At 34.1% G+C, this 18,321-nt stretch overlaps 2 protein-coding genes across 2 annotated transcripts in view; one reads left to right on the forward strand and one right to left on the reverse strand.

The window, feature by feature from the left end:
* The window catches only part of LOC133205300 (citron rho-interacting kinase-like), a 42,056-nt gene extending 27,790 nt beyond the window's left edge, over positions 1-14,266 (forward strand). Inside the window, exons 40-55 of the mRNA XM_061341080.1 lie at positions 455-535; positions 670-751; positions 1,209-1,364; positions 1,586-1,716; positions 3,756-3,765; positions 4,006-4,197; positions 5,608-5,848; positions 8,614-8,720; positions 10,181-10,395; positions 10,802-10,890; positions 11,103-11,263; positions 11,633-11,725; positions 11,862-11,933; positions 12,114-12,266; positions 12,738-12,897; positions 13,187-14,266. Of these exons, the coding sequence (XP_061197064.1) occupies positions 455-535; positions 670-751; positions 1,209-1,364; positions 1,586-1,716; positions 3,756-3,765; positions 4,006-4,197; positions 5,608-5,848; positions 8,614-8,720; positions 10,181-10,395; positions 10,802-10,890; positions 11,103-11,263; positions 11,633-11,725; positions 11,862-11,933; positions 12,114-12,266; positions 12,738-12,897; positions 13,187-13,381 (2,138 nt within the window). The 3' untranslated portion in view covers positions 13,382-14,266. The remainder of the gene's footprint in view (positions 1-454; positions 536-669; positions 752-1,208; positions 1,365-1,585; positions 1,717-3,755; positions 3,766-4,005; positions 4,198-5,607; positions 5,849-8,613; positions 8,721-10,180; positions 10,396-10,801; positions 10,891-11,102; positions 11,264-11,632; positions 11,726-11,861; positions 11,934-12,113; positions 12,267-12,737; positions 12,898-13,186) is intronic.
* Positions 14,267-15,500: 1,234 nt separating this feature from the next.
* Positions 15,501-17,353, reverse strand: LOC133172327 (uncharacterized). Its single transcript, XM_061307188.1, has 3 exons — positions 17,013-17,353; positions 16,516-16,827; positions 15,501-16,386 (listed from the first exon to the last, which is right to left on the reverse strand). The coding sequence occupies exons 1-3, from the start codon at positions 17,189-17,191 to the stop codon at positions 15,627-15,629; spliced, it is 1,251 nt and encodes a 416-aa protein (XP_061163172.1). The 5' UTR covers positions 17,192-17,353; the 3' UTR covers positions 15,501-15,626.
* Between the last annotated feature and the right edge of the window lie 968 nt (positions 17,354-18,321).

Raw genomic sequence — 18,321 nt, forward strand, 5'->3', positions numbered from 1 at the left:
AGTATTTTCTTAGTTTTAATAATCAGGTAGACCTGTAAGTAATAGATAAATGAAAATGAGACAAAAATAACTTATCTTATTAAAAGTTCTTCAAAGACCGTAAGAGAGGTCAATGCTAGAGGTCTTAATATGGGTTTAAAAATAGTACAGAAGCACTAATAGTTTGTTAATAGTCTGCATGGTGATAGTGTTCAGTGGGGGACAGATTAGAACTTAAGTTATGAGTTGATACTGAATACTAGACTAATTATTTTGTTGATCCTGATCTTCCTACTTCTCTTGCTTTAGGGCAACAAAGCTTCATCTATCAGTGTATTTAACTTCTGAATTGTTGTATTATACTCAGGTGACCGTTAAGGCCCTTGGGCCTCTTGTTTGTTAACTTGACTAGAATAAAATCATTTATTCATATTCTCTTAGAGTTCAGAGTTTATGCATATGTTTTCCTTTCTAGAGTATGGTTTCTTTGTGGACTGCAATGGAAAGAGAAGCAGACCAAAAGACATGAAGTGGAGTTGTCTCCCTCTAGCATTTGGTAAGTTATTAATTTATGTTAATTGGATTATCCAGATGTATTGAAAATTTACAAATAAAGTTTTGTTTTCATGAAAATGCAAGCATCTAAGACTATGTTTTCTTTCTTTCTTTTTTTTTTTTTAACATGTACAGCATACAGCGAGCCATTCCTTTATGTGGTGTATTTCAACAGCATTCAAGCCATAACTATTCCTGCCAACAAAATGCAAACAAGGTAGACTTCTTCAGCACTGTAATATACAGTATACAATATTTCAGCTAATTTATTTGTTTCAGAATACTTCAAATGTAAAATATTTAAAGACTGCCATTGGGTAAATGAAGTGAAAGCACAGTTCTTTTTTCATGTAAACACCAGAGCTGTTTACTATTATGGAAATTCCATATTTGTCTCAGATTTTAATTTCATTATAAGGCTTATGGATTGACCTCCGGAAATTATGCTTGTTGGTTATGCTCCAAATTATATTTTTTCTGTGCCGTATTCATGCTTTAGCTATGTTAAGGATTTACTTGAAGATTTTTGAAATTCAAATTGTCATTCATACATGATACATGCTGACAAAACAGTTAATAACATAACAATCAAATTTACAACTACATGTTTAGTTAGTATTACAGAGCAAATGGAAATGTCTGTGTTAAGTAAAGTATATTTCTCTAAAATACAGAGGTAAGCAGACCTGCCTGGATATCTACTGCCCGCGTTTGCTGGGGAATTCCATTAAGACGGGAGGAGTATACGTGTCCACAAACACTGGTAATAGTACACAGATGATCTGTCTACAGGGAAACGACGGCATCAGTGACAAGGAGAACAGAGCCAGGTGAGAGAGTTCAGTCTGATCAAGTCATTACAAACAAATGTTTGTCCACCCATTTCATGACTGTGTAATATTAATTAAGATAATTCAACATGCAGTACTAAGGAACCCCCAAAGTGCTCCCTATGCACTGTAAATTTAGCTTTATTAATCACCTTTTGGGACTTATAAGCAAAAGGATAGTTAACTTTCTGATATATAAATTTTGTTGTAATGTTTTGTAGTAAATCGGAGAGACAGAGGTTTGCCAGCCCAAAGAGAGGGATCCTGAAGAACACTCAACGTCAGGATTCAATGACTTCTATCAGTAGCACCTCGAGCGCTGGATCTAATTACTCCACGTCTAGTGCCTACAGTGTCAATTCAGAACTTTAGACTGCTACAAAAACAAAGACATCTCCAACTTTTTGTTCTTATACAAACACGTGCTTGTCAGCTTGACTATTATCTAAAAGTGGATGAACTGGTTCCATTCTTGGTTTTGAGATGTGCATTTTTTATTCATTTTATATTCGATGTAGACATGCTACACTCACAGTCTCCTAAGTTGCAGGTGCCATAGCTGAAAATTATTGAAAAATTATTTTCATTGGAAATAAGCCGTGATCCTCAACTCACATGTACATATTGCAGATTTAATTTCAATGACCACACAGATTTACACATATAGATGAATTCAGAATTGTTTTATTGATACAGCTACATACATTTTTTTTTTTTTTTTTTTTTAAATAAATGAGGAGATGCTCCTATACATATGATAATGACCTGTATATATACCCACCTGTGTTCAGTGATCATGTGACATAATTTATTTTTATTTGCCAGTTCAGGTATTGTGCAATCGATTTCTTTATGTGTACATGGAAGTAGTACAGATTAGAGATAAAACTTTAGATTATTGTTTTTATGTATTTAATATACATATCTGATCAAAATCAGGGTTGTATCACCAATAAAGATTTTGATACACTTCAAAGAAGAGTTTCGCATTTTAAAATTAACCAGGGTGTTGTTTTCCATACTCTTCACATTAGGGTATAGGAAGTTTGGGGGGGGGGGGGGAGTTGAAAAGTTGGATTTGTTTTCTTATTTTAGCCCACCTCCTCCTCCCATCCAAAAAAAAAAAAAGTAATAGAAATATTATAAACATCTAAATTTTGTGTTAATAGCATCTGTTAACAATTCTCTTATCATTATAATACAAATATTTATTTGCACAAACACATTTACAATAATTGGAAAAGGCCCACTGAACATCATTAGACATTGTTTATGTAATTGTCTGACGTCATGGCGTCAGACAGTACTAGATTTAGCCAAGGCTTGCTGGTCAAGTCGTTCAACAGAATTTGTGTGATAACTTGATCTTAGAAACTTCATACTATCTTAAATATCAATTGGAGAGCATGAGGAGTGAAGGAAACATGCTGAACACCCAAACAAGCCAGAGCACTGGACCTGATGTCATTATTATCACATTATACAGGTTACATAACATTTGGCCATTCTCGAATGCATTATTCATGTCCAGCAAAACAGAAGGAATAAAGCTGGTCAGGTCAAACACTTGTCCATTATCTTTATCAGATTAACTAATGGCTGTTTATTTTCAATGCATACCAAGTCTCTCTACCTTTAGAATTTTTATAAATCAACACATATTCATAACTTGCAGACGTTTGATTTATTCATAGTTAAAAAAAATATCAAATGGAAGGATACTCCGATGTTGAATATTCTTTTGCTTAAATGCAAAGATGTTAGCTCATTTGTAACACGTTTATTTAAAAAAATAATCTCTTAGTTAAAATTGTTCACCAATTGATGTTTAGATTTTAATGTGTTGTAACTTTTTCTTTCAAAGCCACTGGTTATATCTTTGTATCCATGAACAGGCCCGTTAAAAGAAATTTCAGAAATTTTCAGTTTAGGATGGACACTATCAAGAAAAAAATTCTTATAGAACATAAAAAAGTTATCAGAAATTAATATTTACATAATTTAGGGGACACAAGCATAAAATAGCTATGTATAATCGACAAAATTATTGTGGGGCACCCCCCCCCCCCTCCTCCCGCTTCCTACGTCCATAAAAAAAAAACGAAATTACAAGTAAAACAGTGTACATAGAAGCCACTGAATTGAACTTTTCTTGTTTCTTAGCAAAAGAATTCATTTCATGACTCAGAGTCATGTTGCTTACACATGCAGGATTTAACTTTTCTTGATTCTTCACATAAAAATAAATTTGTTCAAGTCAGACAAGCTTTTTAGGAAAGCTAATACTTGTTTTTTATTTAGTATTGAGTACCGGTAATTCACTTCTATGTTCAAAACAGTCTCTAATACATGTAGTCATTGATTGCACCACTCAGTACATAAAAGTTGCAGAGAATAGAATGTTTGGCTGAAGTTGCAGAGAATAGGATGTTTGCCAAATATCAAGTTTCAAATATCATTAATCTTTTTTTTTTTAGTATTCTGGTTGTCTCAAATCACGATCTAAATCCAAGTCTGGCGAGAGCTTTTTGCAGACTCCGAATTGTAGATTCATAGAGGAAATTTCTACGTACAACTTATCATCCTTCCTTACTTTCGATTTCGAGTCAGGTGATTTCTGCACATGACAAAGTTTGGGCAGCAAAATGTATGGGAAATGTTTGTTTCTTTTTTGCGCTTTTATAAACTTTTTAGTTTCTTTTGAAAATGTCAATTCTCAGAAAATTGCCAGTGTTACATGGGACAAAAGTTCCAACAAGTTTTCTTTGCACAAAGAAGTCGTTTCTGATTATGTTGCTTTAGGAGCTTTTCGAGATGAAATCAACACAACTGGGTAAGTATTATAAGGAACTAATTGAAGCAGAATTAAATTGTTCGGAGGATTGTTAATTGATGCCTCACAATAGCAATCCAGAGCATAGGGGTTCTGTTTCAGGATGGTGTATTTTGTGTATTGTAGTTCTGTGATAGATAATCGCTGAATTTAGCAGTTTTTAAAAAACATCAAATAAACTGTGTACCTTATGTACAGGGAAATATGATATAACTTCACTATTTTTTTCTTTTTCATTTCATTGACAACACCTTCATACATTGGCATATAGTCATGAATACAATAAACATCAAATTATCCAATTAATAAACGAACATGTATTTACTGCAGTCATCTATGTGCATATCAGTTATGTTGAAGTCTTTCATTTTGGATATCAAAGCACTTCAATCTATAGAAAAGTAACATACTTCTAGCAATTTTAACACTTGGAAGGTTGATAATGTCAATATTATAGGGTTTTCCTTCATGTAACTGATCATTAGATGTATATATTATACAATTATGAACTCTTGGTGCATGGTGAATATGGTGTGATATTCACCAGAAAAATATCAATATTTTTCTTGTGAATAACAAACCATATTCATAAGTCCATAATTGTTTTATTATATAGTCCGGATTTGAATAAATAAGACATTGAAGGCTGCATGATGACATAATTTTCATTAACAAACTTCTGTCATAGAACTGGTTTAAAATGTCCATATTGCAAGTTATAACTTTATGTTTTCCTTTCATTGTGTGTAAGGCATCAAAATGTTTGGAAAATAATTCAGCGATAGATGTCACAATCTGCAATGCATGTGCACTGACCCTCCAATGAATAGGACTTCAAATCCAGTGAATATGTAGTGTTATGAACTGTTTGCTTTTGTATAGATAATATAGGGACTATAAATAGACTATATAATCATTCTCAATATTATTATTATCTACATTGATCGTGACTAGGTTTATAGAGTACTAAATATTTTTCATTTCCAATAAATAGTTTGCAAGAATGACATACACATTTTCCTCTAGGAATATATGATCTTGAATATCCCCAGTTTTTAGAAGGAGTTGATTCCTAAGTTACTGCATACCCTACCTGGACCAAAGTTGCATGAATGGTGCTTCTAGGGATGTACACTACAAAATAATTTAGTGTGGGACTTGCCTTACTTAAAGATAACATTTGTTGAGGTTAGCTCTGGTATCTTATTGATTATCTATGATTTATTTGAATCAGTGTATATCGATATCTTGCATACTATGGGCATGTCAAATTGAGTTGGAAGTCCCAACTACTCTACATATTTTGACCTCAACATCTTGAATTCTATAGCTTGGATATCTCAATTTTTTTCTGCAGTCCTATTGAGTTCAAGATAGCTAGGTTTGACTGTATTTGAATAATTGTTACAGGTGGTCCTATCTCAATGTCTCAACAGCTCAGACATTTCCCAATGAGATTCAGGCTTTTGCCGCAGGGATTGTGGAGGGGTATCTGACCAATTCCTTGATTGACATGACATGGTACAATACAGCCAAAGGCTACTGTGAGAAACCCTACAGCAAGTACTGTGAAAAGCTCAGAAACTACCTACAACAGAACATAGACTGGGTCAAAGGTCAAACAAACAGAAAGCAGGATTACTGGAATATGGTAGGTGGAGAAACCAGTTCAGTTCACATAAAATAATACTGTAAACATACATTAATTAGTGCAATGTAGCGCAGTCTTTCTCTTTGTCTGATTAGGACAATCAAATTAAAAGCAACTTGAGTTTTAGTTAAAACATACATTAGTTTTTTTAAAATCATGTATTAACATTTATATCCTATGTACCTAGCTTGTAACACAAGATCAAACGAAGAAATTTGATTGGTTTGTAAGCTGGAAGTAAAATTCCCAACACCCGATTTCAGCCAGGGGTAAATAACAAGACGTCACAATGCGTTGTTTCTCTATCACAAAAGCAAATAACATGACATTACGAGGCATTGTAGCAAATCTTATCGGTAGTTTAATTGAAACACCATTGTTTGGACTTTTGGTTTACAAAGAATTTTTTTGATTACATAGGAAATAAATTCGTTATCCAGATCCAATCAAGGGTTTACAGAGATTTACCCCGGGTTGTATTCCATACACCTCCGGCCTCAGGGTCTATGGAATAAAACCCGGGGTAAATCCCTGTACACCCTTGATTGGACCTGGATAACTAATAGTACATAACTAAGAGGACAAGAAGAAGCGTAGAGCTAAAATATGATTACTGCTAAAATAAGTATATTTACAGTATACACTAGATGAAATTGCTAAAATGCACCATCTAAGAAAATTAATATTATTTTACACCCTTAAAACTTGTTCAAGATGAACTTGATGCATAAATAGGTTACCATAATTATAAGTAAGGCATTTAATTAAGTGCCAACCAGATAAATGGATATAATGTTAACTGAAGTGTAGGTAATTTTTAGAAATGCTTCAAAATCATGCTCACACTTTTTGGAAGAATAAATCTCTTTTTTTCTTTTTGTGTTCTAATTATTGATGCATGCATTCATTTAAAAAAAGGAAATCCAATGAATTGTGATCCCCCACTTTTGGTGTCTTAGTGGATAGGATGCCATTATTTATGGCATCTTGTAACTGTCTTGTTTGTGTGTATTGTCTTGTCTGTGCATCATACAAAAAAGACATAAATGATTGAATTTATGTCTTTTTTGTATCATGGCTTCTCAAAACTACATCAAACTTTAAGATCAAAGTCAAGAGGTCAAATATCATAATACAGTCCGAAAGGTCTTGTCACAAGTAATGCAAATGTGAAAAATATTAAAGCCATATGTTTCTTCTGGAGCATAAAGGTTATGATCAAGGTTAAAATTTTGGATAAATAGGTCAATTAAACTTCTAGGTCATGGTCATGAAGTCAAAAATGATGTACTTTTTTGAAAGGTTTTGTCATAGGTAATGTACATGTAGAAATATGAAAAGCCTTATCTTCTCTCATTCAAAAGTTATTATGAATGTAAAATTAATTTGAAAAAGACTGTAGGTTAAACATTAAGGTCAGGGTCACGAGGTCAAAAACCAGTGTATACAATCAGAAAGGTCTTGAAACAGGTAATGTACATGTCAAATGTAAATGCCATATCTTTTCTCAAGCAAAAGTTATCAGCGATTTTAAAATTGTTGAAAATTAGGTCCAACTTTGAGGTCATGGGGTTAAAAATCAAATGGTACATTTAGAAATGCTTGTCACAGGTAATGCACATGTCAAATACGAATGCCCTATCTACACTCCTTCAAAAGCAAGCAACACTGATAAAATGTGTGAAAATTAGGACAAACTTGAAGGTCAAGGTCATGTTTTCAAATATCATAGCACATTTGGAAACATTTTGACACAGCTAATGCACTTGTCAAATATGAACGCCCTATCATATCTCATTTAAACGTAATATAGATAGTTGAAAATTAGGACAAACATCAAGGTCTTATTGCAGGTAATGCACATTTCGAATATGAAAGCCCTAGGCTATCTTTTCTCAATCAAAACGTATAAGCAAAGATAAAATTTTTGAAAAGTAGGTCAAACTTCAAGGTCACGGGATCAAAAGTCTTAGTATATTTGGAAAGGTCTTGTCACAGGTAATGTACATGTATAATATGAAAGCCGTATCTTTCCTCATTCAAAAGCTATGACCAATTTAAAGTAATGTTAAAATTTTGAAAAGTAGGTCAAACTTCAAGGTCACAGGGTAAAAAATCATACTATATTTGGAAAGGTCTTGTCACAGGTAATATACATGTGAAATATGAAAGCCCTATCTCTTCTCATTCAAAGTTATGACCAAAGTTAAAGTTTTGGTGACTGACAGACTGACAGATGAATGAGATTTAATGTCCTTGCTTTTCATGAAAGCGGGGTACAACAAAACCTTGTACAACTGCAAAAGGACATTCTGAATGAGTGGAACAATGCAAAAATGTTACACAATTACAATAATTCCATGAAGCAGAGATGCTTAACTGTAATCCCAGTGTATGGTGGCCATACCCGATATTTGATATTTGAATTGGGGGGGGGGGGGGGCAAAGTTCCCTACACTATTTTGCATGAAATAACTGTACAATAAGTATGCAACAAGTGATGTATCACTAGTATCTTCTGTATCATAAACTATAAGGATAAGCTAAGCCTTATTAAGTACAAATCAATCTCAAAAAAAATATATTATTATAAATGGTGTTTTAGCAATTTTGCCTAGTGTATAAATACAAGAATTATCAACATATACACAATTCTTATATGACACTGTAGGTATACATGGAAATACACATTGATTTATTTTATTGTTAACTTTTGACAGAAGTAAGTGCAGTATATTTTTATGCCCTTTTCCTATGTCATACAGGTGAAGGCTTTCATGGTTCAGGTTGAAGGTCTGGAAGCTGGATACAAATATCAACAGTCTGGAGTAATCCATGGAATTACAGGAAACATAGATCCTTTTGGATTGTAGTATGTATCGCAGGGAGTAATACATGTAATGTAGATGTAAAAGGTACTGTACAGCAGGAAAATAACTCGCGGAGTTAATATTCGCTATATTCGCGGAAATAAAAATTCCGCAAATTCAACATACAGTGAATAGTTCTTCAAAAATTGATAAGGATAATTTGAAATATCACCGATATCTGTGATTAGATTCGTTAACTCTGTTTGTGTTTCCTTGCAAACATAAAATCAGTAATTAATATATAGCGGAGATGTAGATTGTCTTGCTAATTATGCGGGTGTACGGATTAATTACTAACACGTAGTTGTTGTTTTAAAGCTTAATTGATAAATAAACATCTATAACTAACATTTGATTCTGCCACCCAGTAGCGGTGTGACATAATTATCTATAAAACATGTATTGTTAGATTTCACCTGTGTGTATCACTCAGTCTTATTATCTTTAATCAAGGCACATACATAGTAAAGACAACAATGTTAAACATAAATTCAGTTTTATTAACAGTTCAACATTTTGAATGTTTGGGATACTACTTGAAATCACTTGAATAAATCACTCGAGTATAGACTCATATGTATTTCAAAAATATTTAATAAAAAGAAAGAAAGAAAACAAGAGAAAGAAAGAAGAATATTTATCTGAATGCGTAACATTGTAAATCGTACAACATTCTGTCTTCCAATCGGGATCAGTACAGTGTTAATCGGGTTCAGAATCAACACAGTATGCAAGGAAAATGCTTGCAGTGCTGAAAAAGTTTTTGTATACTAGTTATTTTTCCTTTCCGCAAATTCAAAGATCGCGATTTGCTGCAACTTGAACAAATCGCGATCTTTTCCGACCACGATTTTAACCTGCTATACAGTAACATTTAACTTATAGATTTATACTGAAACTATATTGTATGAAAGGAGAGGTTTACTTGTATTGCTCTGATTTAAAGTGAGTTTAAACTTAATTTGATTGAAGTACAGTAAAACATGCTTAAAATGAAAAACCAGGGATGGCAATTTTGTTTCGTTATAAACGTAATTCGTTATATCCATTAGCTTCACAATATATTTAAAACCCACAGGGAATGAAAATTGCTTTGCTATAAGCATCAATTCATTAGAGAGTGTTCGCTATAAGCGTATTATACTGTAGTCTGTCGATCTTTATAACTAGACTACACTTGAGTAAGTAGTATTAGAGACCAGGAAATAGCTTTTATAGAAAAGTTTATGAGCATTTGAAGTTTATTTTGATGACTAAGCATGTCTGTTGTTTGATGTCTGCACAGCTATAGTTTTTAGAGAGATATTTAGTTAGATTTTGTGATGATGGAGTTTATTTATTTAGCGTTTTCAATATAAAACTTAGCCAAAGTTTATAATACTATGCCTTCTCTCAAGGTTAAACAGACTATAGGGTAGGTTCTGTAAACAGACGAAGAACATTTATTTTATTTGCTTTACAGTTTTCTTCAAGTGGGAGGGGATTTAGAGGACTTGGAGGCAGCATTGGGAAAAGAAGATGCAAAAAGAGTACGGGGATCTGGGTCATGTTCTGCTCTCATCAAAATGTTACCTGGAAACAAAGACTTGTATGTCAGCCATGACACATGGAACTCGTACCAGAGTATGATCAGAGTCCTAAAGAAATACAGCTTCTCTTATCAGAGAAGTTCAGGAGGTATGATATTATCCATTGTACAGTGAAACATGCTTATAGCAATCATACTTATAGCTGTTTCCTGCTGATTACAGTTAAATTTTGTTAATAAGAAAACTGCACAGTAGCAAAAATTGAATGTCTGTTTCTAATAAAACAAAACGTCAAGTTATTTCTATAACTTCGCCCTGACTGTATTATTCTGCGTAGTTAATTTCCATTAGAGATGTTGAAAGCTTACATAACACAATCAAAATCTTAAGGGATTTTCTTCCAAAAATCTGTATTCTTGCTATCTTAATCAGCCATTGTTCTTATAGACCCATTGTTCTAACAAATCAAATGACAGTAAGAATAAGTGAAATGATTTTCATGGAAGATTTAAATATTTTGTAATGACTAATGACTGTCTTCTGATGTGTAACAGGCACTATTCCTGGCCACACAATGACGTTTTCATCATACCCCGGGACTCTAATGTCAGGAGATGACTATTACTTGATAAGCTCAGGGCTGGTAGGTCATCATCTAAACTAGACATACAATCATATCATTATATCCAGACTAGCATTTACATGTACTTGTTATCTTGCTTTCTATTCTTTTAGTTAATTTCTACCAAGTCAGATCATAGTTCTATGCATTTTTACAACGATGTTAAATTTATGTTGTTTTTTTTTTTGTCTTCCTTTATAGAGACTTAATAAAATATTTTATCTTTTTTTAAGGTATCATTGGAGACAACTATAGGTAACAGCAATCCTGCTTTGTGGCAATACATCTCTCCTACTAATTCAGTGTTAGAAGGCATAAGGACCATGGTCAGTAATTATTTGGCCAGCAGTGGAAACTCATGGGCAGATCTCTTCACACAATACAACAGTGGCACGTTAGTATCAGTCATCTTTTGGGGGTGGGGTGGGGTGGTGGGGTGGGGTGGGGGTATTGTTTTTTACTGAATGATATGTCTTTATCTCAGGTGTATAGATTATTGCTGTATACAAAGAATTGTCATAAGGCTAGATCTGGGTGAAAATAAATTAAATAGCTGTGGATATGTATCATAATGTATGAAAACTCTCTGGAAAATTTGCTTTCTCATATGTTCAAATTTTTATTACAAATATATTGTAATCTAATTTTTAAGAAGTTTTCAGCAAAGTGTATTTCTGAAAATTGCTGATCTCCAATGAAAGCTGGCTGATTATTTCCCACTGCATAAAACATACAGTGTATTTATATCTTCATCTTTAATTAGCTACAATAACCAGTGGATGATCGTGGATTACAAGCAGTTTATGCCTGGTGCAGCTAATATGACAAACCTTCTCTATGTTGTTGAACAAATTCCGTAAGTGTTGTGCTTTTAGATTGTATTAAGAGAGGAATTGTTGTTATTCTCAACCATGGAAAAAGATTTTTTTTAAATCCAAAAAACGTTATAGACTGTAAACTAATGCAAGTTATCCCAATTCTATTTTTTTCAGAGGAATGATGGCTGCAGAGGATAAAACAGATTTAGTTCTTAAACAGTCATACTGGCCAAGCTATAACATTCCGTAAGTTCTGAAACAGTCATACTGGCCAAGCTATAACTTTCAGTAAGTTCTGAAACAGTCATACTGGCCAAGCTATAACATTCCATTTCCTTATTAGTTTTTATTAGGAGTTCAAAAAAATTTAATCAACTGAACTACTGAAAAACATACAAGTATATATCAAAATATTGTTGATTTTAGGTATTTTCCATCCATTTTTAATATGAGTGGTGGGAATGAGCTTGTTAAGAAGTTTGGAGAGTGGTTTTCCTACAGTGGAAGTCCTCGAGCCAAAATTTTCAAGAGGGATAACTCCAAAGTCACTGATCTAAAGTCCATGATTAGTTTAATGAGGCAAGTATCTTCAGTCTCTTTTACTTGCGATTGACACCTGTATAATATCTGATTACAAAACATTCTCAATGGAAATTTAAATCAATCCCCATGCTACCAAGTTATTTGTCATATTGATCAGTTGTAAAAATAAAGCTGTGCTTTATGTGCTAATGAGATGTAGGCTACATTGGGGTTGTTGAGCCTTGTTTCAAGCTCAGTCCTTATTATCAGTCTGAAAGATTTTTTAATGGTAATCCTTGATAATATCAATCAGTATTATTGAGATCAGCTAGGGTGATTAACTTGCTGCATACATTTCAATTCAGCTTCCATATGTGACGATCAGATATGTTCCATCTAGATAGCTCAGTGAGCACCTGACTGGAGTTAAGGGGGAAGGGGTTCAGTCCTCATCCTTTCAATCCTTTCTCCCTTCCTGTAACACATAAATAATATATACTTATGTCTGTTTTTTTTCTCACACCCTAGGTACAATGATTATACTCATGACCCATTGTCTCGCTGTAATTGTACTCCTCCGTACAGTGCAGAGAATGCCATCTCCGCCCGTTGTGACCTCAATCCTGCTGATGGAAAGTATCCTTTTGGAGCTCTGGGTCATAGGTCTCATGGAGGCACAGATATGAAGGTACATGTACTTTTCTCAATATCTTTATGTGAAGGGGATTCAAATAAAGGCAGTGACTCTTTCAAGGGGAGATGATTAAGAATTAGTGAAAATTTAATGGCATCTTTTAAAGAACCACTGGGCCAGAAATGATGAAGCTTATATGAAAGCTTTATTAAATATTGTAGATTCAAGTTCATTCAAATCATGACCCCTGGAGTTAGGCAATCAAATTTTTTACATAGGAACATTAAGAATCCTCTCAAAAACAGCAAGGCGATAATCAGAGATATTAATTTTTTTTTATTAGCTGACAAACAATGCCATGTTTAAAGACCTTCAATTTGTGGCAATTAGTGGGCCCACATATGACCAGCTGCCACCATTCCAGTGGAGCCTGGTGGATTTCAGAGACACTACCCCACATATCGGACAGCCAGACATGTTCAAATTTGACCCCATTGTGTTTGATGGAACAACAGATTTCAAACCATTCCAGAGATAAAAACGAATTTATAAAATGTGCAGATGGAGGGGATGGGTAATTTTGAACAGCTGTTGACGTATTCATTTCCTTTAAATTGAAGAAGGTACGTTTGTTATACACAAACTGTCAGTGACAGCATGAAGGAAATATGAGAGCAGCATAATGGAAACATGAGTTACATTACCTATTAATTTGAAAGCAATAGCTTTTTCAAGCAATTTGAGCCAAAATTGTTTATGAGCACATTGTTCAATGTATGAAAAATTTTCTAAGTAGTAAGCTTGTACATTTCTTAATTTGATTGTTGATCTCAATTATGAAGATTTCATATGTGATATTTATTTTTTATTAAACATGTAAACTTGAATCTTTATTTTAATGTTAAATTTAACTTATTTGCATGATGAGGTGTTTGACTTGAATGCATGCAACATTAAAAGACTAAAATATGAGCATATAATGTTTTACAAATATCATCAAGCTGCTTAAGAGGGAAATTTTGTGTGAACTGAACTTCATTGAACAGTAATTAAATACCATTTACTGAACCAGTTTACAAAACTGGTATGCCATATAACTGTAACTCTCTTTGATGTTAAATGTCAACATTAATGAAACCTTTTTGAAGTTGGCTGAACTTTTCTTTGGTCACATTTACAGGTTTACTTTCAGTTTTGTCATACCTGATATATTTACATCCAATTGAATATTTATCTCCTTTATTTCTTATGAAAACCAATCATTTATCAATATAACACCACTTAGCAAGCCACTTGTATAGATTTCATGAGCAGTGGTTCTTCTATCAACGAAACCTACTATGATGTTTAATGTGCTTAATCCAACTTTATATGATTATTTATACAGACATATAAACAATAAAATGCTTTCTTTGTTACGTAACCTGAGTGTGCAGTTTATGTATTTTTTCCGTAACAGCTGCAACATTAATTCCCATACAAACAATTAAAGAGAGCATTTTACAGATTAAAATGAAGGATCAATCTGTACAGTTTAATAATATGCATGTATGAACAGGGGGAAGGGGTTGAACAACTGCCTTATTAGCTATAGAAACTGATTTTACAGGTCTTGCATCCTCATCAGAATACTGTAGATTCCTAAATATATGCGAGGAATTAATTATCGCGTAATTACGCGAGAAGCACCACTCGCGAAATAAAATTTCTCGCTTTTATTTTTATGTTGCTGAAATCAATGTAAAACCCCTTGATCAATCGTCCACTCGCGAATTATCGTTCTCGCGATTTGACGTGAAAGAGCCATTTCACGATAATAAGTACTCGCGAAAAATAAGGAATCTACAGTACTAGTATTTCATGACATGTACTAGTTGTGGAACTCTTCTGTATGCTATACTCCTTTGCCCCATTTAATATTGGTGTGAATACATGTTGTGTTCTGCAATTGCTGATTACAGTGAGATTTTGTTATACATGTATAACCATTCTTGTCTTCAGAAGAGCAATATTGAAGCTTTATAAAATGCTAATTATAACTCCACTCTTACAGTCCTATCATTAGCAATTTCAACAATTGTCACTTCAATATTTGCTAAAAATTACATCTCACTACTTTGAAGTTTTAGATAACCTACTGCATTCATACAGTGCAAAAACGGTCAAATAGGATTGTAAGACTAAGCAAGTAGAGGGATTTGATAATGAAATTGAACAAGAGATGTTTGTAAAAAAACTTACACCCCCCCTCCCCAAATAGTTGAAATTTTTCAAAGTCCAAGGGGCATAACTCTGTCAAAAATTGCTCGATTCTACCCAAAACAGAACTTGACCTAGATATTCTTACGACAATTCTGTATACCAGTACCAAATTTCATTTCAGTATTTACAACCTCTGCAAAGAAAATGGAACGGCAACTGCAAATAATTGGAATTTTTCAAAGTCCAAGGGGCATAACTCTGTCCAAAATTGCTCGATTCTACCCAAAACAGAACTTGACCTAGATATTCTTACGACAAATCTGTACACCAAATTTGCATTTACAACCTCTGCAAAGAAAATGAACGGAAACTGTTGGTGGACCGACAGACAGCAGCAAAGCAAAATGCCCTCCCTCGTTCGAAGAGGGGCATAAAAATGATGATCATGAAACAAGTTCCCATTTTCCACTAGAATTTATTTCACAAAATGAACATTTTACATGATAAAATGATAGTACAACTGAATAATTTACTTGATGAATATGTATTATGTACAAAACAATAAACTCCAGTATGAAAGCTCACACTAAATTGGGGAACAATTCGATGAATGATTCTTCCCAGACATTGTCCGACAGACCCCCAGAAAAGTCACTATATGGGGACCCTGCTTCACTATAGTCACTGGCAATTCCAGAGTCGCTGCCTGAGAAATAATCGTCCGAGGACACAAGGTCCGAGTTGGGACCAATTGTCTGGGAGAATTTCCTCTTTTTGGAATGTTTCACTGCTGGAGGTGTGAGCTCAGACTGAAGTTTCTTATTCTGTTCATTTGGCAGTAATAACTGTCCATTTTGTGAAACTTCATCCATGGAATCAGGAATAGCCTGACGATGGAGGTCATCCTCAATAAGGCTTTCAATGTCATTGAGAAGATCAATATTTATCTCAGGTAACACATTCAACACTTCTTTTTCCAAGTCCACAATATCCTCAATACACAGAATGGGGGACTCCTCAGTAACTGTCCGAACACAGTCTTCTTGCAAAGCAAATTCAGTTTTGATGTCTGGAACAACACTCTCAGAGTCTGTTTTATTTTCAACAGTAGAAGAGACACCTGAATCGATAATGACCTCCATCTTGGGCTCTGGGGTGAGGGGCTCTATTTTGTAATACTCGTGATCAAATTTAATCAGTTCATTGATGGATTCCAGTTCTGCTGGTGACGGCCCCACCACTGAAGAATTGGGTCCAGCTTGTGTATCTTTTCTTGGCTTAATTTGGAGTTGGCATACAGATTTGACATTAGCATCTGTAGTTTTGTTGGTGGAACTTGCACTTTTGTGTACACAGCCAAGTAGAGACTGAAAATAAAGAATATATAGTTAAATTTTGACAAACTAAGAAGAAACATGGTCACAGCATAAAAAGTTAGAAGAGCATGTTGATAACGAAGGTGATGCTTACCACAGAGTTAAGACGTATGGCATCACTGGATGAGATGGGGGAGAAGGATGTCCCTGCGGCAGAGAGACAAAGGATGCTGCAGATCCCGAGGTCTCCTCCTCCATCTTAACCAATGACACGTCCGTCCCAAGGCGCTCCTTCAGTGACGAGTTCTCATTCATCAGCTCACTGGACCGCTCTTTAAGGCTGCTGTTCTCTCTTTGTAGACGTTTGTTTTCTTCCATTAATTTTGCGACTTGTATTTCGAGGTCAGACATGATGGCCTTCTTCCTATCACGAGCTGTCTGGGCTGCTACTCTGTTTTTCAGTTTTCTAAAATATAAAATAATCCTTTTTATTTTATAAATAAATAATAGCATTGCATTATATAAAGTGTGTTCTTTACTATGGCTAAGTCTTTCCATATGTTTCAGTGTTAACTGGAAATGGGTGGGTGGGGGGGGGGGTCAATCACGGAAGTATAATCCTTTTTAAAGATGACATTTTTTAAAAGTTACCTTCTCATGAGTTTTTCCTCTGGGGTGAGATGGGTCAAACGGCGCCTCTTCCTTGGAGCCCCATCCTGTTCGTCAGAGAAATACTCCATTTCCTTAGGCGACTGAATAGTGACAGGCCTGGGCTGAGTTTTCCCTGGAACAGTGGCTATAACGATCGTTTTCGGGGTCAGTAGAGACATTTTAATTTTTTGCGGTTCGTTTTCCGTTAAACATTGCAGGCTGTTTGCCGTCGTTGGGCTAGTTTGGGTATTTTCTGTCTATGTCATTGTAGTCGTTGTGTTCTGATCGATGCAATAATCCGGAAGTGCTGATGTGTCTCTTCTTCTATGGATTTCGCGAAATTGACGTCAAATGATGCTGAATTCTGATTGGTCAGCTAAATATAGAATGACGTTTAGCGTCTTTCCATGGTTCAAGGTCTATCTGATGCAACTAATTTTTGTAGGCGGATCCAACAATTATTTTTCTACAAGGATCGATTTGTTTCATAGGCACTCCCCAGCTTAATTGTTAAAAAATATATATCTACTATACTATAAACATAATATGTTATGTTTATAGTATAGTAGATATATATTTTTTAACAATTAAGCTGGGGAGTGCCTATGATTTGTTTATGAAATTTTTCATCAGACTTTCAAATTAATGCCTCTGTTTATATAAAATGTGATGTGTAGTAGTAACTAACGTTAGACATTATTTTCAATTTATATTTGTTTACAATTTCTTTTCAAACCTTTAATTAAATCCTACACGTTGAACAGCCTTTACCTGTGATTTAAACAAAAAGTGTTACATAGGAAATAAAAAAAAAAGTAAGGCTAGTATAGATAACTCTGGAAATTCTTATACTTTGTAATCACTTTAAATTCGGGGGGGGGGGGGGGGGGGGTATTTTCATGGTCTACTATTATAATAGTTATTTGTCAATGAATACAATTACAAAGTTTTGATCATGGGGATGTAATTTCATGGATAAGGGTGACCAATGAAATCAATGAACATTGCCACTGGCCCACCACATATGAAGATTCTACAATATCACTATGATTCAGTAATAAAATGTTTATCTTCATTATTCATCAACAGTTTCCAGTTTTTGCAAGACACACTATTTTTATTTGAAAATTATCACAATTACCTAAAACTAATCATACTCAATTTGTGAATATGACTAACTTAATTAATTTAAGCATTCTTTGCAAAGATAACAGAGAAATTTGTGAATATGGCCAACTTAAAAAGTAATCTTTGCACATGTAATAGATAAAAAGTTGGAGAATCTTCACGGGAAAAAAATCAGTTCTTT

The sequence above is a fragment of the Saccostrea echinata genome, unplaced genomic scaffold (genome assembly GCF_033153115.1).
Source record: "Saccostrea echinata isolate AGI-Se365-2 ecotype Australia unplaced genomic scaffold, CSIRO_AGI_Sech_v1 ptg000054l, whole genome shotgun sequence".
Lineage (NCBI taxonomy): Eukaryota > Metazoa > Mollusca > Bivalvia > Ostreida > Ostreidae > Saccostrea > Saccostrea echinata.

Excerpts from the sequence above, each read along its gene's own strand:
- LOC133172327 (XM_061307188.1), bottom strand. The coding sequence starts at position 17,191 with ATGTCTCTACTGACCCCGAAAACGATCGTTATAGCCACTGTTCCAGGG. Across the intron at positions 16,828-17,012 it reads GAGGAAAAACTCATGAGAAG|AAAACTGAAAAACAGAGTAG; the intron begins GTAACTTTTAAA and ends TTTATATTTTAG. Across the intron at positions 16,387-16,515 it reads CCATACGTCTTAACTCTGTG|TGCAAGTTCCACCAACAAAA; the intron begins GTAAGCATCACC and ends TGTACACAAAAG.